This window comes from Spinacia oleracea, chromosome 4 (assembly GCF_020520425.1).
Source record: "Spinacia oleracea cultivar Varoflay chromosome 4, BTI_SOV_V1, whole genome shotgun sequence".
Classification (NCBI taxonomy): domain Eukaryota; kingdom Viridiplantae; phylum Streptophyta; class Magnoliopsida; order Caryophyllales; family Amaranthaceae; genus Spinacia; species Spinacia oleracea.
Window position 1 is genome coordinate 105,355 of NC_079490.1, and position 25,542 is coordinate 130,896.

Sequence of the window (25,542 nt, forward strand, 5' to 3'; positions counted from 1 at the left end):
AATCAGCTGGTACGTCTACTTGGCATCATGGCATGTTTATCTCACACAGATAACTTATTTATTAGTTGTCAGATAAGATTACAAAATCAGATAATCCAAAATACAATCAAGTGGAGATTTATTATAAAGTAATAAAAATAAAAACAAAAATATATAAATGAAAAAGTGGTTGACAGATTAGACGAGTAAATTGCCATTCTCAGACTCATTGTGCTAAATTGCCAATTGTGGAACTGAAACGAAAGCGATGATGAACGTTCTACGAGATATTGGAAGAGGAAGAGGAATTGGAATTGGCAGAAATGGAAGAGAAATTGGAAGAGGAATTGCAAGAGGAATTGCTTCGTGTTCATCATCATCATCATCACCATCACTGTTATCATCACTGTCACCGTCACCACCAGGTCCACCACCACCTATCAATGAAAATGAAAATGAAAATCAAGGAGGAGACGTAAAATCAATGAATCTGTTCTCAGCCATCAATCAGGCTCTTCATATCGCCTTGGATTCCGATCCTCGGTTAGTCAAATTTTCATAATTTCATCAATTTCTTCTACTTTAGGGTTCTATAATCACTTGAGATTCTTATGTTTTCGATTACTTGATACAAATGGCAGTGCTTATGTTTTCGGAGAAGATGTCAGTTTTGGCGGGGTTTTCCGTTGCACTATTGGATTGACTCAACGATTTGGTAGAAACAGGGTTTTCAATACCCCTCTCTGTGAACAGGTACTACTTACCTTTTGCATTCAATACCTCAGCTACTCACTACTCACCTTTTGCAATCTTCCTCTTTTCATTCATTATCTATCTTGCTACTTGTTTTCCTTCAATATCTCTGCTACTGGTTTTCATTCTATTCAATATCTTGCTACTGGTTTTCATTCTATTCAATATCTTGCTACTTGTTTTCCTTCAATATCTCTGCTACTTGTTTTCATTCTATTCAATATCTTGCTACTTGTTTTCATTCTTATTCAATATCTCTGCTACTAACCTTTTGCATTCTTCCTCTTTTCAATATCACCAGGGCATTGTTGGATTTGGCATTGGTCTCGCGGCTATGGTCAATTTTCCACTCTACTTTTTCAATACCAAATAACAATTTTACCTCTCTCTGTCTCACTCTATCACATTACTCTTTTGTCTCATTCAAGGGTAATCGAGCTATTGCGGAAATTCAGTTTGCCGATTATATTTATCCCGCTTTTGATCAGGCATGCATCTATTCCCATCATCAATAACTAATAAGGAATTAAGGAGTAAGTCATCAACTTCTTTTAACAAACTCTATGCTTTCTAGATTGTCAATGAAGCTGCTAAGTTCAGATATCGAAGTGGGAATCAATTTAATTGTGGAGGTAAGTGTCTATACCTCTATGCTTTTTTCCCTCAAATCTTTCTCTCTGCGGATCCTTGAATTTTCCTTCTGTTGTTCCAGGCTTAACAATAAGGGCTCCATATGGGGCTGTTGGCCATGGTGGGCATTATCATTCACAATCTCCTGAAGCTTTCTTTTGCCATGTTCCTGGTATCAAAGTGCGTCCTTTCTACCCTTGGTGGGCATTGTCATCTACAAATACATACATGGACATGCATACCTAGTTCTGCATCTATATCAGTTTTACCTGTCTCTTACATGTCTTCTTTGTTCACCAATCTGTTTTCCCTCGAGATTTATTGAATGTTTGCTTCTTATTTTCAATCAGTGAATTTACTGATTTTTTATTTATTAAAGTTCTGTCATCCAAAAAGTAGAACACGGAGGCTTACTTGATTACGTGTTGTTTTTAGCTCAACTTTCCAATTGTGAACTTTTAATTGGCTCAACTATAACAAGAGTCTGAAGTCTCATCTATATTAGTTGTTGAGTGGTCGTCTCTCTGAAGTAACCTTGTATTATAGGAATATTTTGTGGGGTAGCCGTCTTTTTATTTATTGGCATATCATCTGATATATGCTAACACATTCCAAAGGATCTCACAGGGTATGTGGTCTCTGATAAGTTCAATATAGTCTTAGCTCAGATAAATTTGGTTGAGCGTGAATAAGTACGGCTCACCTGAGCAACACTATAATCGCAAATAGGCGATGCTGCTAAATCATTTAATCATGGTGTTTTAAATAATTTGGTTGATGGTCAGCCAAATTTCCAGTAGGGACTCTGCGTTTGATGCTTTTTCCTTGTACCATTTATATACGCATGCTTACAAATCATACTCACAAGTCACATGGATATGTACTTCCATCGAGTTCTTAATACATTTATGCTCGTGTGGTGTGGGTCCTGCCCATGTATGTAATTATGTACTACGTTTGTAGTGTGTACTTTATGAAGTTAAAATCTGTTGAAATCAATAATTTCTCTATTAGGTGGTTGTGCCTAGAAGCCCACAACAAGCAAAAGGGTTGCTCTTGTCAAGCGTACGCGATCCAAACCCCGTTGTCTTCTTTGAACCTAAGGCATGTCTTTTTTCTTTTTTAAAATGTGTTATTAGCTTTCATAGCTTACCTGATAGAGCCCAATTAATAGCATGCTGCGTTGGTGGTTTCAGTCTCTTTACCGTGTTGCTGTGGAGAAGGTTCCTGCGAGTGATTACATGTTGCCTTTGTCACGTGCAGAGGTATAATTCCATTATTTCTAATGTTTGCCTCCAAAATCTGTTTATAATAAAGATGTTTAACCGATTTATAGGTTATGAGAGAAGGGAGTGACATTACACTTGTTGGTTGGGGAGCTCAACTGTCTGTCATGGAGGAAGCCTGTATTGAGGCTGAAAAGGTATGTTTCTCAGGTTAACAGAGTTGTGTTAATGGTTTTATAAATCAAGTTAATATTTGGGCGTTAGTACTATTATAGTGGGAGAGAATACGACAACAACAAAGCCTTATCCCAAAATGATTTGGGGTCGGCTAACATGACCCGTCACGAGGAAGCGTTTGCGAAACCTGAAGTGAAAAGTATAAAAGATTATGTTTTTTTTTTTTGGTTCTACTACGAGGAGTTCCCACCGCCTTCGGCGAGTGGACTAATCTCCCGCGGGAGTTTGCATGGGTACCTCGATGGGCAGCATCCCTCCCAGTTGAAGTTTTTTCCATTCCCAAGGCTCGAACCCGAGACCTTGGTTAAGGAGCAAGAGGCCCTTAACCACTCATGCCAACCTCAATTGGTTTTACAAAAGATTATGTTAAAGAGAGTAAACACGCAAAATTGAGAAAGTGAAGGTGCAGGTAACGAGGCATGAAAAACTAGGGAACAAGAAAACAAGTTAGGTCGGTTTAAAGAAAGGCACAAACGTTTTTTTTTTTTGAAAAAGTAATAAGCACAAAAATAAGATTGGGAGAAGTTTGCAAAGGAAAATAGAAAAAGGAAAAAAGAAAAAAGAAATCATGCTGAGTCGTCGGCAAATATTATCTCCCTCCACTTCGCCCTATGTAACGCCATATTTCTTAAATCCGAATAGACTCATATCACTCTCAATCCCCTCTTCCATATTTGCTTTGGTCTTCCCCTACCTCTCACAATTTCATCACTTTGCCACTCTTCAACCCTTCTAACCGGCGTATCATTTGGTCTCCGTCTTACATGGTCAAACCACCTTAGTCGATTCTCCCGCATCTTTTTCTCAATTGGTGTAACCCTTATTTTCGTCCTAATCACCTCATTCCTCAACCGATCTTTGTATGGCCACACATCCAAGTATCCAACACTCATCTTATGAATGCGACGTTGTTTCACACCCCAACACCCTGTACCTTATAAGCGTGCGGGTCTAATTGTCGTATGATAGAATTTTCCCTTCCGTACAATTTAATGGGAGAGAATATTTGAATAAATTTTTTACACTTCAGGACTTCTTTTCTTATTTCTTTAGCAGAATATTTTATTCTTTTTTTATGTAGTATTTTTTTTTTAAGTCTTTTTATAATGAATATTTAGCTGATAGTAGGAAACTAGCCAACTAGGAATGTTGTTTACTTTTGAATATTAGTTTTGAGTATTTTTCTACTCATTCCGGGGTAGGACTGCTGGTGCATGCAATTTTAAGAATCTAATAAACAAATAAAAGGCATGAGTATGTTGGGAGATAATGAGATATTGTTGGGAGATAACTACTTTTATAACTTACTGTTATAAATGAAGGACCTTTTAGGCTTGAATGTTGATTTGTATGACAATTTGATGTTTGAATAATGAGAAGAAATAATTAAAGAAATTAAAAACACACACAAAGATTTAAGGTGGTTCACTCTTCAATGAGCTACATCCACCATGGGGGAGGGTTTGGAGCTTGTATTACTCTTCAATGGAGAAAGGATTACAAAGAGGAATTCTCAAAGGTGAAGAAGAGAGAATTCTATGTATGCTTAGATCTAGGGTTTCAACCTCACTTGTGTTTCTCTCTCTTAATTCTGAAAATCTCATTACATTTGGTATTTATAGTGGTAGACATCAAACCAATCTAAGGGACAAGAAAAGGCCACGTCGATTGAACCTTGCGGAGAAGAAAATAGTTTACCCTCAGAGTTCGGTCGAACCTTTAAAGGGTTCGGCCGAACCAAGGTCAGGTTCGGCCGAACTTACCCAAAGTTCGGGCGAACCTCCAAAATCAAAGCTACTGACTTCAGGTTCGGCCGAACCACCTAAGAGTTCGGCCGAACTTCCAGCAGGTTCGGCCGAACTTCCCCTGCTGCATGACAGCTTCTCGTAAAACAGCCATAACTCCCTCATTTCTCATCCAAAATGAGCTTATGACCAAGCGTTGGAAATCTATTGAGCCAAGGTTTCACCTCCAACTTGATTCAACTCAATCTAATGAGTAGATCATGAGATATGTCCATTTGAAGTCAGACCTTCCACTATAACACCCTAACATCCTTCAAGGAAGATTCGAGGCACACATAACAATTCTCCACCTTGACTTGAATCCTCCACACTTCCTCATAATGTAATACCAAACTATACTCCAAACACACTCCCAACAAGCCCTTATGGGCTTACATCGACCATGGAGAAAGACCAACTAAGTACACACACAAAGTGAACTTAGTTGTCGGCAAAGGCTTTGTCAACATGTCGGCGGGATTCTCCTCGGTACCAATCTTCTTCAAGAGCAATTCTTTCTTAGCTATCACATCTCAAACAAAGTTGTACTTGATGTCAATGTGCTTGGTTCTCTTGTAGAATGTGTTTTGATTCTTAGCTAAATGTATGGCACTTTGACTATCACAAAACACGGACACCAAGCTTGAACATGGACTAAACTCTCCTACAAGACCCTTGAGCCACTTTGCTTCTTTGAATGCTTCGGTAATGGCCATAAACTCGGCCTCCGTAGTTGAAAGAGCTACAACATCTTGTAGCGTTGATTGCCAATTCACGGCCGTACCACCCAAAGTAAGACATAGCCGGAAGTAGATTTCCGATCATCCAAATCACCTCCATAATCCGAATCACAAAAGCCTTCAAGTCCGTTTGCATTTCTACCAAACTCAAGGCAAACGTTTGAGGTACCCTTCAAGTACCTCAACAACCAATTCACGGCTTCCCAAAGGACCTTTCCCGGTCTTGACATATGCCGACTAACCATACTCACCGCATGAGCTATATCCGGTCTTGAACACGCCATGGCATACATCACACTTCCAACCGCACTAGTGTATGGAATGTGAGTCATGGACTTTTCTTCTTCCTTGGATTGAGGACTAAGCTCCTTTGAGAGCTTAAAGTGAGAACTCAATGGAGTGGAAACGGGTTTTGCATGCACCATGGAGAAGCGCTCAAGCACCTTCTCAATGTATCTCTTTTGACTAAGATACAAAACACCCGCATTCCTATCACGAATAATCTCTATACCAAGAATCTTCTTGGCTTCACCAAGATCTTTCATATCAAACTCACTTGCCAACAATTTTTTCAAGTTGTCAATCTCAATCATATTCTTGCAAGCCACCAACATATCATCTACATATAAGAGCAAGTAGACGAAGGAACCACTCACAAGTTCTTTGTAATAGGCACAACTATCATAAGAGCTCCTTGTGAAATCATGTGCCAACATGAACGAATCAAATCGTTTATACCATTGCCTTGGAGATTGCTTCAAGCCATACAAGGACTTTAAAAGATGACACACATGATTTTCCTTCCCTTTCTCCTCAAAACCTTCCGGTTGCTTCATGTAGATCTCCTCTTCTAAATCTCCATGGAGGAATGCGGTCTTCACATCAAGTTGGTGTAACTCCAAATCCTCCAAAGCTACCAAGGCAAGCAACACCCTTATGGATGAGTGTTTCACAACCGGAGAAAATACTTCATGAAAGTCAACGCCTTCAATTTGTGTGAAACCTCTTGCAACCACTCTTGCCTTGTAGACGGGACCACCCGATTCCGGTGTACCTTCCTTCTTCTTGTACACCCACTTGCACCCAACAATTCTTTTGCCTTTCGGTGCATTGCATAAGCTCCAAGTATTGTTCTTGTGCAAGGACTCCATTTCTTGCTCCATGGCCATCAACCACTTGTCGGCATCATTTAGAGACATTGCTTCCTTGAATGAACAAGGATCATCATTATCGGTCTCCACTTGACTTGCAACGGAGAGAGCATATTGGACATAATCACACTCCTCAATGTATCTACTTGGAGGCTTGATTGTTCTCTTTGCTCTTTCTTCGGCAATAGATTTCTTTTGAGCTTGTGGTGTCGCTTCACGAGGTCTCCTTGATGAGGGACCATCTTCATGTGAATGCTCATCTAGCTCCACCTCCTCCTCGGTATCATGGTGTGAACCTACATCATTGCAAATAGAAAGCTTCTTTCCCGGAGTGATCATACAATTTTCATCAAAAACAATATCTCTAGAAGTTATGACTCTTCTAGATTGGTTACACCATACTCTATAACCCTTGACTCCTATACCATAGGCAACAAAAATACATTTTTTAGCTCTAGGTTCAAGTTTACCATCACTAACATGAATATAAGCTGGACAACCAAATACTCTTAAACTAGAATAATCAATGGGTTTTCCGTACCATACCTCAAGAGGTGACTTGAAGTCAAGAGCCGAGTGAGGAGAGCGATTCACCAAGTAACAAGCCGTTGAAACGGCTTCCGCCCAAAAAGATTTCCCCAAATTTGCTTGTGAAAGCATACATCTAGCCCTCTCTAAGAGAGTTCTATTCATTCGCTTCGCAACCCCATTTTGTTGAGGTCTACCCGCACGAGTTCGATGCCGCACAATGCCTTGCTTGAGACAATACTTCAAGAACTTCTTCTCTACAAACTCTAGACCATTATCGGTCCTCAAGGTTTTGATCTTTTTCTCGGTCTTCTTTTCAATCATGGTCTTCCAATCATGGAACACATCAAAGATATCATCTTTATGCTTTATAAAGAACACCCAAACCTTCCTAGAAAAGTCATCAATTATAGTGAGCAAATAATTACAACCACCAATCGAAGGAACTCTAGAGGGACCCCACAAATCCGAATGGATGTATTCAAGTATCCCTTTGGTGTTGTGTACGGCGGGTTTGAAGCTAACCCTCTTGTGTTTACCAAACACACAATGCTCACAAAAGCCAAGGCTTCCAAGCTTCAAGCTTCCAAAACAACCTTGCTTGCTAAGCTCCGACATACCATGCTCCCCCATATGGCCAAGTCTCAAATGCCATAACTTGGTTTCACTATCACTCATAGTACCCGTGGAAACATTTGCCGAGCCTACCATGGTGGATCCTTGCAATGAGTACAAGCTACCCACTTTGGTACCCTTCATCAACACAAGAGCACCTTTCACAACCTTCATTACTCCACCTTCCGCTATGCACTTACAACCGTTAGTGTCAAGAGTGCCAAGAGAGATCAAATTCTTCTTTAGCTCCGGAACATGACGAACTTTAGTTAAGGTTCTCACAATACCATCAAACATTTTGATGGCTACCGTCCCAATTTCAATCACCTTGCACGTTGCATTGTTTCCCATGGTGACATTACCTCCATTATACTCCTCATAAGAGCTAAAGAGATCCTTGTTGGGGGTCATATGAAACGAGCAACCCGAATCCAAAATCCATTCATCCTTACCCTTGATTCTTCCATGAGTGGCAACCAATGCACCACTATCACTATCGGTATCATCATAGCTAGCCTCGGCGGTAACATGAGGTTCTTTGCCCTTTTCGGACTTACCATCACCTCCCGATTGTTTCTTTTGCCACTTCCAACATTCCGACTTAATGTGGCCTTTAATGTGACAATAATTGCAAGACTTGTTACGGTTAGGATTCGGTTTCTTTGACTTGGACCCGACCCCTATTCTTTCCCCCATTACCACCACTACTAGTAGAAGTCTTCTCATGATTTCTACTCCTCACAAACAAGCCATCATTGGAGTTATTTGATGATTTAGAAATTAATTAATTATCAATTAAGTCCCTTTGGGTCAAAGCATCTCTAACATCATCAATACTCAAGTCATCTCTACCATACAAGATAGTTTCACGAAAATGTTTATAGGATGGTGGTAATGAACATAACAAGTAAATTGCAAGATCCTCATCATCTAAAACAACATCAATATTTTGAAGGTCCATAACAATCGAAAAGAACTCATCTAATTGAGACTTAAGAGAATTACCTTCCTTAAGCCGAAGATCATAGAGCCTACTCTTGAGTAGTAGACGATTGGTGACACTTTTAGCCATATAAAGAGCCTCCAACTTCAACCATAGATCATCGGCGGTTTCCTCCTTGGCAACTTCCCTCAATACTTCATTCGAGAGGCAAAGTTGTATAGCCGACAAAGCCTTCAAATCAATCTCCTCCCACTTCTCTTCCGACATGGTAGTGGGTTTCTTATCCTTCTCTTCAAGAGCCTTGTGCACACCATTTTGTATCAAAATAGCTTTCATTTTCAATTGCCAAAGGCCAAAGTTAATTGACCTATCAAACTTCTCAATATCCAACTTCATTGTCGACATGAGTATTCAATACTCCCCAAGAAATCAAACAAACAACCCAAACACAACCTTAGCTCTTGATACCAATTGTTATAAATGAAGGACCTTTTAGGCTTGAATGTTGATTTGTATGACAATTTGATGTTTGAATAATGAGAAGAAATAATTAAAGAAATTAAAAACACACACAAAGATTTAAGGTGGTTCACTCTTCAATGAGCTACATCCACCATGGGGGAGGGTTTGGAGCTTGTATTACTCTTCAATGGAGAAAGGATTACAAAGAGGAATTCTCAAAGGTGAAGAAGAGAGAATTCTATGTATGCTTAGATCTAGGGTTTCAACCTCACTTGTGTTTCTCTCTCTTAATTCTGAAAATCTCATTACATTTGGTATTTATAGTGTTAGACATCAAACCAATCTAAGGGACAAGAAAAGGCCACGTCGATTGAACCTTGCGGAGAAGAAAACAGTTTACCCGCAGAGTTCGGTCGAACCTTTAAAGGGTTCGGCCGAACCAAGGTCAGGTTCGGCCGAACTTAACCAAAGTTCGGGCGAACCTCCAAAATCAAAGCTACTGACTTCAGGTTCAACCAAACCACCTAAGAGTTCGGCCGAACTTCCAGCAGGTTCGGCCGAACCTCCAGCAGATCTGCCGAACTTCCCCTGCTGCATGAAAGCTTCTCGTAAAACAGCCATAACCCCCTCATTTCTCATCCAAAATGAGCTTATGACCAGGCGTTGGAAAGCTATTGAGCCAAGCTTTCACCTCCAACTTGAATCAACTCAATCTAATGAGTAGATCATGAGATATGTCCATTTGAAGTCAGACCTTCCACTATAACACCCTAACATCCTTCAAGGAAGATTCGAGGCACACATAACACTTACAGAAAAATATACTTTTTTTTTAATTTACTTTTAAGTTGTACATATGATTTTTTTCCCACACTGTACTACTTAGCCTGAAGAAGCAATTTATGGCTTAAACAGTTGCACATGCTATGGAGATGTTGGACTAGTTACTCTCAGTCGACTGGGACTGAAGCTTTAATATCACATATACTTTTTTTGTTTGAATCATATGTTCCATCTAATAAATGTTATTGTGCTGATATTTAAACAGAGATGCATTGGTGTAGCTAAGAAATGAGAATTGGATCTCTTTAGTGAATTTTATATGCTCATTTTGCAGGATGGAATTTCATGTGAGCTTATAGACTTGAGAACTCTCATACCTTGGGACAAAGACACTGTTGAAGCTTCTGTCAGAAAGACTGGAAGGTTACTTGTAAGTCTATTCGCGTATTCTAAATTATTTTTGGAGTACATTATACAACACAAGATTCAGGACCACTTTTTCTGATTGGTGTACAACTCGCAGATTAGTCATGAAGCTCCAGTAACAGGAGGTTTTGGTGCTGAAATTGCTGCATCTGTTGTCGAACGTTGCTTCTTAAGGGTAATTAGTTATCTATTTAAGGGGAGGCCATGATTTCTATGAAGAAGGAAAATTCTCTCTGTATTAACTCCATGAAGTGGGTAATTTGAAAAATACACATCGAAACGAATCTGAAAAGATCTATATAATACGGAGTAATGTTTTGTCTTATATATTTCAATCTGGGTAATTTCCCATTTTTTACTTGCTAGTTGCTATGTAGTAATAAGATTGGGGAAAGATTATTGTTTGATAGTAGAAAGGGAGTGACGATAGCACATTAAGTGTAATGTTTCACGAGACTTAATTTATCTCACCATCTCGTCTTAACTTTTTGCAGTTAGAAGCTCCTATTGCTCGGATTTGCGGCTTTGACACACCATTTCCACTTGTATTTGAACCATTCTATCTGCCTACCAAGAACAAGGCAAGTTGTTAGATTGACCTTTTCTCTTTTATTATGTATCTAAGAGGAGATTTTATAACTTTTAAGTGGTGTAACCCACAAGTAGGAATATAATATCTATTTTAGTAATCTTGTAATATATTACTAGGATGTTGTTGGAACAGGATTATTGAACTGAGGAAAATGAAACAGAAAATAATATAATAGAAGTAGTAAAGAGAGATGGATTCCACATGTTCTCCAGATGTGCTTTTATTACTATTCTCAAATTGAGGGGAGGGATAAAGGAACATACTTCATTCTTGTACTTAGGTAGTAGTTGAAAGATAAGGAGAAGGAAAGGACTTTCTAATCTTTCCATATGCAAGAGGATTTGGTTTAGAAAGGGAAAGAAAATTCAAATCCTTGTTCCCTTCACTTTCTATCCTACCTTAATTGTTATCCGAAACAATAGAAAATGGATAACCTTCGTACTTTACCGTTCTCTTCTCCCCTCCCCTTCCCTCAAAATTCCCCAATAATTAAACCCCTTAATTAAGGAGAATTATACCACAATTTTCATATATTATTTTTTATTTTCATATCTAACAACTAATACAATTTGCTTTAGCGAAAAGCACTGATCCCAACTTTAAAGGAGTTATTACTTATTAGTGTATGATGAGTTTTTGTAAGCATTTTTGGGGTGATGAGAAAAGTCCCAAAAAGGTGGTAAAAGGGAGAGTGAGGGTTGCAATCATAAGTGACATCCCTTTGCATCGATCAAGATGATTTTCCATGAGAGTGCTTCCTATGAAGCGATGTGCCTAACATCATACGAAGTATGTTTTCAAGAATGAATAGGAGCTAGCTAGAATTATTGCATTTTGGGAGTTGTGGTATTAGAGTTAAGAGATGAATTGAAATGACCATCTTACAAGAAATGTAGTGTAGTGCGTAGGTGCATAAAATGGGTGAGAGAATTATCTAACAAGAAATGTAATGTAGGTGCATAAAATGGGTGAGAGGATTATGAGAGAAAATTTTATATGCGACAAGGATCATAGGTATTATCAGTACCTGCTGAAGTTGGCTTAGAGAAACTTGTTAAGCAGTGATTTTTGGAGGCCTTGGGTGAGATGGTTTGAGGTTTCTCTTAAAGAATGAAATTTTTCGTTGGGGTTTATCTGAATTGTAACGACAAAAATATTAAGGTCCAAAGAGTCATCCCAGGAAGACTTCTCCCCACTACATCCGTTTCCCACACAGTCCACATGCACAGGCCAGAGAGTCAAGTGTATGATAAGTAGTGTATATTTTTATTTTAATGCTAAAGTTTAACTGCTTTTCCGCCTATTTTTTCCGCACATAAACTCAAATGTAATTCCACTGCCATAAAAAAGTACATATATGTTAGTATGTAATGGGCGTTTGTGTCACTGTGATTAGATATCAATTACTCCATTGTTCTTTAGTGGCCTCCGTGTTTTAAAAGCAGGGGAGGCATCTCTTGTATGAGAGCTACGAGACTAATGCCGATGTTTATATTTGCCGTTCAATCCCCAATTTCCCTTCTATTTGTGTTGTGCTGCTAATTTTAAGGGATGCTAACACACAAGATGGTCATGTGACTTGCAGATATTGGATGCAATCAAATCCACAGTGAATTACTAGGTTTAAGTTTATACTGGAATGTGATCGTGAAGGGTTTGTCCAACTGTGTTGTACTGTTGTATCATGTATGTAACTAATTAAGTCTTAGGCGAAGTTTAAGTTTCTTAATTAGAAGATCTTTAAATATGATCAAAATGGATTAACAACTTCTAATATTATGTGGTTAAGTTGTTAATTGGTTGTGTAGAAGATTTGGACAACAAATGCCAAATGCCAAATGCCAAATGCCATGTTATGTACTTCATCATCTATTCTGAAACTCATCAATTAACTTATTAACCCCCTTGCTGCTATTAGCAGTGGAAGAATGTAGCATCGGTATACTTGCAGTTTCAACCTCTAGCCTTAGTTTTGAAAACCTTGTATAGGCTCCAAGGCGCAGGTCTTGAATCTTGATGGCTAAAGTTTCAACCTCTAGCCTTAGTTTTGAAAACCTTGTATAGGCTCAAGGCGCAGGTCTTGAATCTTGATGGCTAAAGTTTCAACCTCTAGCCTTAGTTTTGAAAACCTTGTATAGGCTCAAGGCGCAGGTCTTGAATCTTGATGCCTTAGCCGTGGCACCTACAAAATGTGTACGCCTTATGCTCCTTTTCCCAGGATCAAGGCGCAACCATGTTGTGAAAACCAGATACTCACTTTTGGCAAACAGGTACTTAAGTGTAGAAGAAACTTTTGCCTGCTTTGTGTAAATCTATATACTGTCCTCACTGCCTTCTAACTTTTAAGCTCTGCAAATTATAAGGTGCATTGTGCACCAAATGGTATTTTTATGCCCGTTGGTCTTACCACATTTTTTTTCTCCTCAGATGTTAGGGGAAAATGTGGAGGTTGCACTGTGCACCTTATATGTTCTACTACATATATGACTCAGATTTTAAACGATATTCAAAGGGAAATATTCTTAAGAAAATCTTCAACATTATCAACGTCAACTAGTAGGAAATCATGAAGAATTTTACAGCATCAGAGAAACTTCACAGCTCCCTTGAGTAAAAAAAAAAAAAAAAAACAACTAGTCTTATGCAGCACCACATCTGACATGTGTATACATGCCCATCTCAGGGAAAGATTGTGTGATATGTCAAATTCGGCAATCTAACATAAAGTTCCATCACAAAATTATACTCACTATTCTGCAGATGTGAGTCTCAAAAGTCTAGATTGCAGCCAAGTGAGCCAACAGCTAATACTTCAAATTATGGACTTGGGACTTTTAAGCACTACACATGACAGAAATCAAATAGAGGTTTACAAGAATGTTCCGTCCTAGCATTTACATTTAACATTCATCAAGTACAGAAATGGAAAATAATTTTGTTATTCCCAATATGAATATACCTCGCCAATAAAAGCAAATTTTCTTTGCTTAATGCAACAGTCGGACAAATATTATTGTCAGGATCAAAATACAACAGGGAAAAGCTAAGATTAAAAAAAAATGTAACAGAACATCTGAGTACCAAATTACCACTACTTGATCACAAATTGCAACCGAGAATATGCTACGGAGCATTGACATTCTGAAACCCAATTCAAATCAACTCATCCTGAGAAGAGCAATTATCTTTGAGGAGGATCCACCGTCCGGACGTTTGCACTTGCCATTCCTTCAATTCTGTCTTTACTGATGTCCACAAAATGTGCCACCATTTCATAAAATTGTTTTAGTCCAGACAATGGAAGAATGATGGATGAACGATCAGGACCAGCTACCTGCATTTAAGTACCCAATTCCAAAGGTTCAGATGATGATACAGAACAAATGATTAAGACCATGAAACAAAGTTGGTAATATACCTCAGATATCCTCAAAAAGTGCCCCCTGTTGTTGTTACCGAGGTCAAAGAAAAACCTCTTCTGGTCAACTCTGATAACTTTAGAAGCTCCCAAGTTGCCACTAATTTCATCCTGAACAGGGAGGTCAGCAGTAGACCTGTCCACACTTATTTCTGTTGCAGGTGTAGATTGAGTGCTGTGGCCAGCAATAAAGCCAGCACCAACATCGTCAGAGAGCCCAACAAGTCGTTCTGAAGCTTCAGTATTTTGCTGTTGTTAGACAGGTAAAATTAGCAAGAGAACATAAAGTTACTCAAGATTACAAGAGATTTATCGAGATAAAGAAACCTGATTGGACATGATGAAAAGCCTAAGAGCTTCATTAATCTCAGCCAAGATGTTACGAAATGCTGTCCATCCTTCATCTCTGGTGCTTCCTGCAGGAATGATGATAGTACTGCGGTTTCTGCTCATGGAAGCCTCAGATACCTGTAATAATAAAACTTACCCTTTCGACAAAAACATTCGCAGTTTATTTGGTAGAGATGGATTGGAAAGGGAAAAAAACAACTTTTGCAGTAAGGTTTACAACCTTTCTTCCCTAACCAGCAGGATTAAGGATGACCCCAATTCCTCTATAATTGGCTAATTAAACAAAGGAAACCTACAAATTCCTGCCAATTAAAACAAACAACGGGGAATTCGAGCAAGTCTAGGTGTGTATTACTATTCCCTTCATTCCTATAAGTCCCCAATATATGAAGTGGCAACCCTTGGAACCCGACTTTCCCTCTTTCTGTTTGATTGTTTTCTATAGGGTTCCGGTTCCCCTCCTTTTGCATTGCACTTTTAGAAAACAGATCAAGCTATAAGAAACCAACTCAAAGAACAATCTAGTTTAATGCTAAAGGTTTGTTCAGAACTTTGGCGCGTCAAACATCCGGAGTAGTAACAAACTTCCATCCAAACCAAGCCCCTATAGATATACAGATAAAATTGTAAAGGCCAGATGTCCCTTATAAGTCATAATCACACCAGATATAGGGGGGAAAAAAGTTCTGAGTTCTGACAATTTGAGCAAATGTAAAATTAAATACAAGTATCTTTTATGACTTACTAATAATTTAGCCTAAATTTTAACATGATTGAACATCTTTCTAGTAAAAAAAAATAGCAATATGTTAACTTAGAGGGTACCTTCAAGAAGCGGCCCCTTCTGTTCTCGCCAACATCAAAGTAAAAGACCTGCAGAAGGAAGGAAAGCAGTAGGTAAATATAATAACAACAATAATAATTACTAAATAATAAATAAATAAATAAATAAAAGAGAGGGGTTTGGGAACTAGACCTTAGCATCAAGCTGCAACTCCTTGCTAAAAATATCCTGATCGTCAGAATTAACATAGTAATTAAAGAGATCCAAAAACCATGAAATTCCATTTGAAGGAACGATGATGGTAGAACGAGTTGCGGATGTTTTCTCAGAAATCTTAAGGTATCGACCTCTTGGATTCTCTTTTAGATCGAAGTAGAATAGCTTGTGTTCTACCTGAAGAGTCTTACACAGAAGCTCTACGTCATTCCCTCCTCCTCCTCCTCCTCCTCCTCCAACTCCTCCTCCTCCTCCTGAGTTATTCTCCATCCCAAATCCAATTCAATCCAATCAATCCTCAAGGTCGAGGATTCCTTACTGTGCGCCTTATCGTCCCCGGCTCACTTGAATACTACTACTACTTTTAAATATTATGCAGAATTGTAAACAGGAAATAATCACCACAATCAATCGGCGGCCGCAGATCGGAAAAAGTTGTTAAGACGCAATGAACAACTGCAACAGTTGTTGTTGGAAATTTGGGATGCGTAAAAGAAGAAGAAGATGATGATGAGTGAGAGTGACGATGATAATTAGGGTTTTGGGACTCCTACCTGTTTTTAACTCGCACTAACAATAACAAGTGGAGTAACAGCTTTGCGTTTTTTACGCCTCCCTTTTCACTACTAGGCGTTATTGACGTATTGGCTAATTACTTTTTTTACTCTCTTATTGATGTTTTCTCCTAATTTAAGTATTTAATGATTTTGGTTCTGTAAATTGATTTTATTTTATGTTGCAAATTTTGTGTTTAATAGTTTTAAGTAATAAATAGTAATAATTTTTTAACGTTATCTCAAGCGTTCTCTTATACAAGTATAATAGAGATCGCTCACTGTTTATTTGGGTTAACGGGCTAAAAATCTTTATTAATCCTTTGGACCGTTCAAAATAGGTATTGTTGTTTGTTAATAATAGGTATTTAGACCGTCCTTCATTTCAAGTGAGTTTTTCTTTATAATCATGACAAACTTTTTTTTTGTTATTTTAAGAAATACAGAGTAATATATTTAGATAGTCCATGCTGGAACAATTACTTGTTTGAAGAAAATCAAGTTACGATAATTGGGGACTCGGGGGCTTGCGCATTCCAAATTAACATGGTTCTGCACCTCTTCTCCTCATCTAGACCCTAAATACATTATACAGCACTTAAACCAATCTGCAAATGATAAACCCAAGCTACTATTATTACATTAACTCGCATCTATTTATGATTGAAGTAACATATCAATAAACTGCAGTTTAATGAGTGAAAGGTTTTCAAACTCAATTCTAATTTGGTATTTCATATTGTGAATCAGTGTTAAATCTTAGTAAATTTATAATGAAAGTTAACAAACTTTAACAACAAAACTCAAATAGCAATCCTTTTCTTGTTGTCTAATGGTAAACGTGTACAAGTTAATCCCAACCTGAAACATCTTCCTACCAGTTTGCGTAAATAATCAGCTCGCAGCTCATCAGACTTGAACTCCCATTTCGGTTATTTTGACCATCCTTTTCTCCAGGCCAGTCCTTTGCTGCTTAAGAAGTGAAGCCACTGAAGCAACCTGGCGAGTGGGAAGAAATGTGAAAATTTGAGAAAAGCTTCAGTATTAAAATCTTCGAACAAAGGATCTTGAGAAAATACCACATTCTAAACAACTAACTTTCCCACGGCACATTTTAGCAACACTATCGTGTACAGTATAGAAGAATAGAAAACGTGTTACAATATTCCTAGGTAAATACTACAACCATCTTTAAATTAAAATTTAATAATCAGGTATCCAAACAAAAGCAGCTCGGCCGGGTTACCAAAGTCTAATCTAAAATAACTCACTTTCCCAGAGCACATTCACAATACAACAAACCTAAAATGATCACGACACAACTTTATGGGATAACTCTTCTAACAAAAATGTGTGAAAGAAAGCAATATTTTAGACTATGCAAAATGAGGTGAGGTTGATTTCAAAGAACTTCAAAGTACAGTAAAAGAAAATGAGACTCAAATATAGAACGTGTCATTTATGTTCAGCGTCAAAAACCGAACTTGCCTCAGCTCGAAGTTGCAATGCTTCCCTGCTCGGTATCTCTCGTAGCAGGTCCACTACATCTGAAAAGTAATAATATCATAAACCATTACACTAAAAGAAAGATTAATAAGTTGCAATGCCCCCTATCTGGCATGTATACATAAATTTGAGAGGAATGTATTTTTCTTAATGGGCCCAGGATAGGGCCCTTCTATCCAGGACTATAGGTTGCTCCAAGACTAGAGTCATTTATTATAGCACAAACCAGGGTTACCTAATACGTAATACGCTTAGGTACGCAGAACGAGTAAGAATTAGCAGTACGCTAGTTGGCTGAATTCCAGTACTTTTGTGGGTTTTGTGTAATACTCCCTCCGTTCCTTAATAAGTGTCCGATTCGGAAGAATGCGCGGGGATTAAGAAATAAGAAGTGTGTAAGAAAAACAATGAATGGGAGTGTTTTTTAGTGGAAAGGATAAAGTAGATAATTGTTTATTGATAAAGTACAAATAAAAGTGGACGAGATGATGGAAAGTGGGAAAAGTGTAGAATGTGGAAGAAAAAACAATCATGATTTATGAAAAAGTGGGAAAAGTGTATGTCTAAAATTGGAAAGTGGACACTTATTAGGTAACGCTAGAAATAGAAATAGGACACTTATTTAGGAACGGAGGGAGTACGATTTTTTGGAGCATAATACGTTATGGGATAATACGCTTCAATAAATACAAGGACATCTCAAATTTTGTTATTAATAATTTTTCAAGTAGTAGTTATGTAGTCATCCTTTGTATTCCGTATTTAGTGGGCGTTAAAAGGGGTAAAGGGAATGAAAATAAGAATAACAAAGAAAAGAAAAAGAATGTAAAACCCTTTGATATAACATACTATTGATTGAGTGGTATTTAGGCTTTTCCTCCCTTTTCTTTCTCTCATCGTTCTTCCACCGAAACCTTTCTTTCTTACGGTGTTGTCGTCTCCTCCTCTCCGTTGCCGCCTTGTCCTTGATGCCACCCGTCATCCCTGTAGTAGCCGCCTCTCCCTACCCATTGTTGCCGCCCCCTCCCCGTTTCCGTCGCTGCCAACACCTTCTCTTTCTTACTTCTCTTATGTCACACCTTTTAAGGTGAAATCAAAGGTTTAACGGTCGGATTTGACCATCTAACACCAATAATCAATGATTAGAAGAGGTGTTCTCTTGAATTTCCTTTTTTTGAACTTTAAGGTGGTTTTGGTTGGGTTTACCGGGTGGTGGGGTTTTTTCGAGTGGGTTGGGAATTTTTCCGTTGGCCGGTGGGGTTTTGTTGGTGGTATGAGGTGCTAGTGGGCGGTTTTTTGTGGGTTGGTTGGTCAAGGTGGTTGGTTGTGGTGTTGTTGGCTTAGTTTTAAAAAGTGCGCCTTAAAGATAATTGAGTGGGGGAGCAACTGAAAACGCCGCATAGTGCTAAAGCGGGGCAACCTACAAGGTGTGCGCGCTTTTGTGCGCTTCGAGGGAGGCACGCGCTTCCTATCCTGGGCGCGTCAAACACAAACATAATGTTTTAAATTTTTAAAAAAGCCACGTAAGTATCACGTGACATTTTGAGTTGCTTTTACTTGGTCAAAGCTCGTCAGAATAGTAGTTTTACAAGAGAGAAATAATCATTCACGTGTTTTGTGGATTTTGGATAACCTAGCTTACGATTTTCACTTCTCCACCTGGTATGTTCTCTCCATCTTCTCTTCATCTTCTCTCCTCTTCTCTCCATCTTCTTCAATTTCTTAATTTGTTTTCCTTCTTTTTCCCGTTCTTACCTTTTCCTTGTTTTCTAACTTTTTATTCTTTCTTTCCACTTTATTCCTTTGTTTTCCTCAAATTTTGGTAAAGATGGAGATGGAAGAGGATATTGGAGAAGATGAAGATTATTTAGATGATGAATTTGATCTTATGATGCTTATGATGGTGCTGGTAAAGATGATGCAGATGTGCTTTAGGAGTTTTAGGGAGCAACTAACAAGCTTGAATAACCAAGTTTGCTTTTCTTTTTTCTTTTCTAGTCTTTCTACTTGCTTGTTTTATGTTTGTTGTGATTTTTGTGAGCTTGTGACTTACTCTAAGTCTTTGGTTAGTACTTTAGCCCTTTGGAGGTATTATGGTTGAGTATCTAGTAATGAACTATGCTTCTCTTTGTTAATTTATGCATTTATAATGTAAGTATCATGTCTTTCGAGTACAAAATATGTTCAACAAATGATTTTAAAGGTTTCTGGAACTTGTGTGCCTCGCCTACTAAAGGCGTGTGCTTTCGCTCTGCGCCTAGGCTCCTGGGCCCTTGTGCGCCTCGGTGCGCTTCGCGTTTTTGAAAAAGTAAGGTTGTTGTTGGTTTAAGTAGGTGGGAGAAGTTGTTCGGAATGGGATGGTGATGATGGCTTGGGGGTGGGGTCGGCTGTGTGTTATTCTGGTGGCTGAGGTGGTGGATGTGTGGTGTTATATGGTGGTCAAGGCTGATGAAGGTTGTTGGGTGAATAGGATTTTGGGGGAATGGGTGATTCTAGGGGATGGGGAATCATTGTAGAAGAAGTAGGGAAATTCAACATTTTTTTTTCCGGTCATGTACTTTTCTGACAATCGGCAAGGACGAGAACACTACCATGAGATTCGCCTCACCAAGAGACCAAAAGCCCTAATATTTAACTCTTTTTTTGTTGAAACGATGTTCTAATTTTCATATCTAGGGTACGCTAAATTGGATGAATTGGCTCGCGTACTAAAGCGAATCGGCTTGCAACCGTACTGCGAGTTGGACAAACGTACTAGTTCGGAGTTCGCTTGTGGGAGGGGCATATTAGGTAACCCTAGCACAAACACCTTAAAGGAAATCCGACCTCTAAAGTGCCCCTAGTGTGGTAAAACATTGCATGTTCAATTTCTTACCACTAAACCAATGCTATCTTGGCATATATTAAAATGGTATACCAACAACTTAAAAAATATTTAAGATAATAATGTGTCAACCAAATATCTAAGAGAACGAATCTTCAGTTTATGATTCAACCATGGCAATCTTTTAGGAAAACTAATTAGAGTTTTCGGGTAGAAATTATCACGAAATTCATAGAATACACACCTGCTGCTTGAGTTTGAGCATGATCCACCGATTTTGCTAGGTGTCGTAGCTGTTTGCCCACATTCCTACAAGAACTTGTAACATGAGAAAACGGTATATAATTGCTACATAACAGGCACAGAAAACTAATACTCCATATACATCAACAATTACATTAGATTAGTCTGGCCGTTTGTCATCTCCTGTTCAGCGAGAGTTGCCCTATCAAGCAGTTTCCTGCTCTCTTTCTTCATTAAATCAACAGAAAACTTCAAATCCTTCACATTATTTTCAGCTCTAACAAACTGTGCCTGCATGTTTACTTAAACAATTCAGTCAATACACAAAGCTTCTCCCAGACCAAACAAAAACCTGACACAGTATCATGGAATTACAAAATCTCATAGAATTATAATGACCCTAAACCAAACCTCAAAACCAGCACTTACTTCTAAGAAAACTATCATGCTTTACTAAAATGTAACGAGACTAATGACCGCTATTCGATCAGAATTACAAGATTGCATCACATCATCAGAACTAGATGGAAGTTGTTGAAAGACTCTTAAAACATATATCACAATGTATTCCAAAGGCCATTTTTTGTAGGACTCCTTACCGCTTCTTTGAGAAAGGTCTTTTTCATGTTGGTGGGATCATTCTTATTCACTCGAAAGAAAAACCATCAGAGTAGAGTTCTGGTATTCATGATAAACACCTTCCATTTTAAAAAAACCCACAATTTCCTTAAAATAAGAATATGTTTAGCCATTGACACTTGTGTTCTCATAGAATAGAACCTCCTATCTCTTCCCATACTCCCTCCATCCCTTAAAGATTGTCGTGGTTTCCTTTTTGGTTTGTCCCCTAAGTTTGCCCCATACCATAAATAGCCTTGAGGAACCACACTTTTACTCTCACAAACACTACTTTTGGTCCCACTGATGTTCTCTCTCATCAACACAACCCAACCAAAACTTTTAAAAGTAACATTACTCCTATGGGGCCATTTTTAGGGGAAGGAAGGAGTAATAACAAACCACTTAAAATCTTCGTGTTCTATAGATTCCTGAAAAACCAACCTATTGACATGGTCTATGATGCTTGGTTTGGGTAAAGTTTGATCCCAGTGAGTCAAATTATAAATTTTGGACATGAGTATGGGTGAAATAATACTTCAATAATAAAGTAATATTTTTATTTAATTATACGTGGGTTAGTGGGGGAAATGTTGGCTCATAATCAGCTCCCAACCACAAAGCCTCAACCCACAAATTAGAATTTGATTATATTAAGCCCAACCACAACATACAACTAACAGCAATGACCTTAGAATTTGATTATATTAAGCCCAACCACAACATACAACTAACAGCAATGACCTTAGACCTCAAACCTTAGCAATCATGAATTCATGATGTACCTGGACATCACATTTAATGGACGGAAGACGTGCTATAACAGACACAAGCACCGCCATACAACTTCATGAACTGTGACAAATCAAGAAGCCAAAAAGATGGGCTTGTGAATCACTCGAGATGGCCACAAGTCATGAAGGTTGTTAACTCAACCACCAAACTACCATTTTGTTGTGAAGAGTGTAAACACCTAAATCAGGGACTGGAGCAGAAAACTAGACTTCGACATTGTGGAATGAGGTGATATTTGTCTTATTCTCAATATGGACTTCCTCCATGCCCCATACAAAAGATAGAGACGACATTTCTCGGATAAATCGAGAAAAAATATATTGAAGAGAGGAAGAAGCGACGCAATAGAATATAAAAGAAAATGTTTTCTACATTTACAACTTCTCCTACAGCACACCGGGCCGAAAATTCTCCAGGTATACCAACAATTACAAGAAGTGGCAAGTCAAAGAAGATTCAAATTTTCTTTTCCAAATGCATCAGGAAAAGCACTAGGCACAATGCCGCTTCCCCCTGTACTCATATAGAGGGAAAATGTTCACTTAGCAATGGTCAACTACAGCTGCTGGGATCACCCAATCAAGACGCACCTGTTGCCCTAAATAACCTCCTCCTTTAAGTTCAGCCACTTGTGCATTTGTCATAGACGGCCCTAAAGATCTTTTAGAACTGATGAATGTGATTCATATGGCTTCATATAGCCAAGTGCAATTCTCTAGGCTTTATTTTTTATAGTAATTTTTTTTTTTTTTTTGAGGAGATTTTTTATAGTAACTTTTAAATTCCATCTAAAACTAGATGGAAAAGTCATAAATCAGAGGGTCGATATTCCCAATGCTACATGCTAACCAACAATAGGAAAGAACTAAAAGCGATCCAGAATATCAAGCAACAAAACAAGCCTACACTATCCAGATTTTTTATAAAAAAAATCTACTAAAGCTCGGTCCTGTGATTATGTTATTTATAGCTAGAACAAGTCCAGAAAGCAGAAGTGACAAAAAAATTACTTACCTCTTCACTTTGAAATCGACCCACAGTATGGCGAAGCAAGAAATTTCTGGGTCCTGTACACAGAAAGCTAAAACTAAAGCACCAAGAATCATGATGAAAAGAAGGTCAAAATAGCAAATGTTAATTTTTGTGATAAACAAATCGACAAAATCAGTTTCCATAAGAATAACCAATTGAAGTCCCAAAATGAACATCAAGTTATAATAACAATGCACCTTTACTGGCTTGGAACTACCAAGCTAGATGTACGCAACATATTTGTAGGCAAATGAAGTCTCCTTCTCAAAATCCATTAAAATAAATTTTCATGTGTAGAAAATTACGAAATAACATGACTTTACAAAAGTAGAAACTCAAACACTCTTAAACACAATTTGGCTATCAATGACCTTGATTGAAGTGGTCAAACAATTTACATCACAAGGTTGATCGAAGTTTCAACAACAACAATGCTAAACCAGCTCCTTGTATCCTAAAGAAGCCAGTGATCCCTTCCATTCAAAAACAAAAGGCAATGATCTCCTTGTGAGATACTAATGAACATCACTGGAATAATAATGGTGAGCCCATTGCTGCCTAATCAAGTCTACACAACAAAGTTAAAAAATGAGCATACATAGTTACAATACTCTAACTCCGTGAATGTATTACGAGTATTGCAGTAAGTAGCCAATTGAAAACTGAATTCTAATGCACTGGCATAACATCCAAATAAACCTTAAATAAGAGTTGGGTGATTGAGCTTTCAGAAGGGCTCCATTCAAAAGTTTGCAATCCTAACAAATTCGGGGAAACTTGAAAAATTGGTGACATGTTATGTTATTAGCATTAAGTAATGTTCAGCCCACAATGATACACACATGCTATTCAACAAATTGGTGAGATGTCCATCAACAAATGCCAGACTCATTTTCCAAAAAAAAAATTCCAGAATTCAATTCATGAAAGATAGAAGGAGAGGTGAAGAAGAATCATACGCCTGATAAGGAGGAAACTTGCAGCCAAAGTGATGCCCACAGTCATAGTTGGGTGTTGTAACCCAATGGCCAACCCATCTATTGCAGAGAATTAGCAAAAGAAATAGTTAAGATTAAAGCAGCCCTGAGGGAGCATCAAGGAATTGCATAATCTTAAGAATGACGAGTTACCTTTGAATTTCTTGATTAAAGCATACTCATAGTCAAAATATTTGTGCTTAATCTCTGGAATAAGATCCTGCAAAAGAAATACAATCCAATAAGACAATAGAGTGGATCAAAAATCAAATACAAGATCACGAATCCGACCTGCAAACCACGAAGAGGAGTAGAAGAATCGTAATGAAGAAAGCGAAGGGCAGCATCTGTTGACTCTGTGAAAGAGCGAGGGAACTCGTCTGAAATGAACGAATGCCATGTTTTTGGTAGCTGCTCAATTTGCTCTTCCCCTTTGCTCACGGCGTTTGCTGAACTTCCCGCCACCTCCTCCTCCATAACTGCAACTGCAAGGGTTGTCGATTAACGGTGGTGAATTGCTGATTATGTCGAGAGAATGCAAACCGAAACCACTCCGGCAGTTCCTATTTGGTTAGGGTGAAAAAGGGTTAGGAAATCTTACCCCGGGTTTATTACTTTATTTTGTATGCTACAGCATTTTCAATGGTTATAGTTAGACATTAATCCTCCTTCCCTTAATACTCGACCTGTTTTGACTTTTTGCAGTATTCACATAACTCACTTTAACCTTATTCTATTTATAGTATATGAAAATAAATGTTAGTATATATAATATATTATTGGCTTCATTTTAGTATATATATTTTCAAAATATTAAAATTTTATAAGTTTTTATAACATGTAGTTAAAGAAATTGGTAGTCAAAGTTGTGCTTCGGCAAGCGTGTCCGGTCATAACAGGTCAAGTATTAAGGGACAGAGGGAGTAACTTAAAATTTATAAAAGTTTGAATTAAATAGCTTAAAATCTTATGTGACATTACAAGCTAATTGTCAAATTAGTTTTCCATTGAAGATGATCTTAGCTCCACACTTTTATCCAGTTCCTTTATCACCTAATTGATCCCACAAAAAACATTATGAGTTCTGATTTCGTAACAATTATTTCCGGTAGTTCTAAATTATGTCTTTCATTTTCATACTTATACAAAATGTACTTAAAAAGTTTAAAAAGTACTTCGTGTTTAGAATGTGTTGTTTTTTTTCCTTTTTTGATAAAGAAAGTAAATAATACAATTAGGAGGCTTTCCTCTCGAGTGGTACAATCAATTTATAGGCTTGCAAATTTATGGCTTATTACAGGTATGGATGTACACAAAAAGAGTTTATAAAATGTCTATATTAACTATTCAATTTGTTGTTCTATTTTTCCTTTAT

General features: G+C 37.9%; 3 protein-coding genes across 4 annotated transcripts; 1 reads left to right on the plus strand and 2 right to left on the minus strand.

Annotated features, from left to right (window-relative positions):
- Positions 1–137: 137 nt before the first annotated feature.
- On the plus strand, positions 138–12,717 carry LOC110790429 (2-oxoisovalerate dehydrogenase subunit beta 1, mitochondrial). The gene is made up of 13 exons (XM_021995207.2): positions 138–522; positions 621–732; positions 1,034–1,069; positions 1,161–1,220; positions 1,307–1,364; positions 1,445–1,542; positions 2,377–2,466; positions 2,559–2,627; positions 2,699–2,785; positions 10,166–10,261; positions 10,355–10,432; positions 10,752–10,838; positions 12,435–12,717. The coding sequence occupies exons 1-13, from the start codon at positions 248–250 to the stop codon at positions 12,468–12,470; spliced, it is 1,182 nt and encodes a 393-aa protein (XP_021850899.1). The 5' UTR covers positions 138–247; the 3' UTR covers positions 12,471–12,717.
- A 1,047-nt stretch (positions 12,718–13,764) lies between these two features.
- Positions 13,765–16,256, minus strand: LOC110790430 (transcription factor Pur-alpha 1). Its single transcript, XM_021995208.2, has 5 exons — positions 15,595–16,256; positions 15,444–15,491; positions 14,595–14,735; positions 14,268–14,516; positions 13,765–14,183 (listed from the first exon to the last, which is right to left on the minus strand). Exons 1-5 carry the CDS (start codon positions 15,886–15,888, stop codon positions 14,031–14,033), a joined length of 885 nt encoding a protein of 294 aa, XP_021850900.1. The 5' UTR covers positions 15,889–16,256; the 3' UTR covers positions 13,765–14,030.
- A 622-nt stretch (positions 16,257–16,878) lies between these two features.
- LOC110790431 (RGS1-HXK1-interacting protein 1) lies at positions 16,879–24,767 on the minus strand. Of its 2 annotated transcripts, XM_021995209.2 has the most exons (8): positions 24,459–24,765; positions 24,321–24,387; positions 24,150–24,227; positions 23,173–23,225; positions 20,900–21,036; positions 20,747–20,811; positions 17,661–17,719; positions 16,879–17,171 (listed from the first exon to the last, which is right to left on the minus strand). In XM_021995209.2, the coding sequence occupies exons 1-8, from the start codon at positions 24,642–24,644 to the stop codon at positions 17,082–17,084; spliced, it is 735 nt and encodes a 244-aa protein (XP_021850901.1). In that variant the 5' UTR covers positions 24,645–24,765; the 3' UTR covers positions 16,879–17,081. The 2 variants fall into 2 exon arrangements, with proteins under 2 accessions (XP_021850901.1, XP_021850902.1); XM_021995210.2 differs by lacking the exon at positions 17,661–17,719 and having other exon boundaries at positions 24,459–24,767.
- Positions 24,768–25,542: the final 775 nt, after the last annotated feature.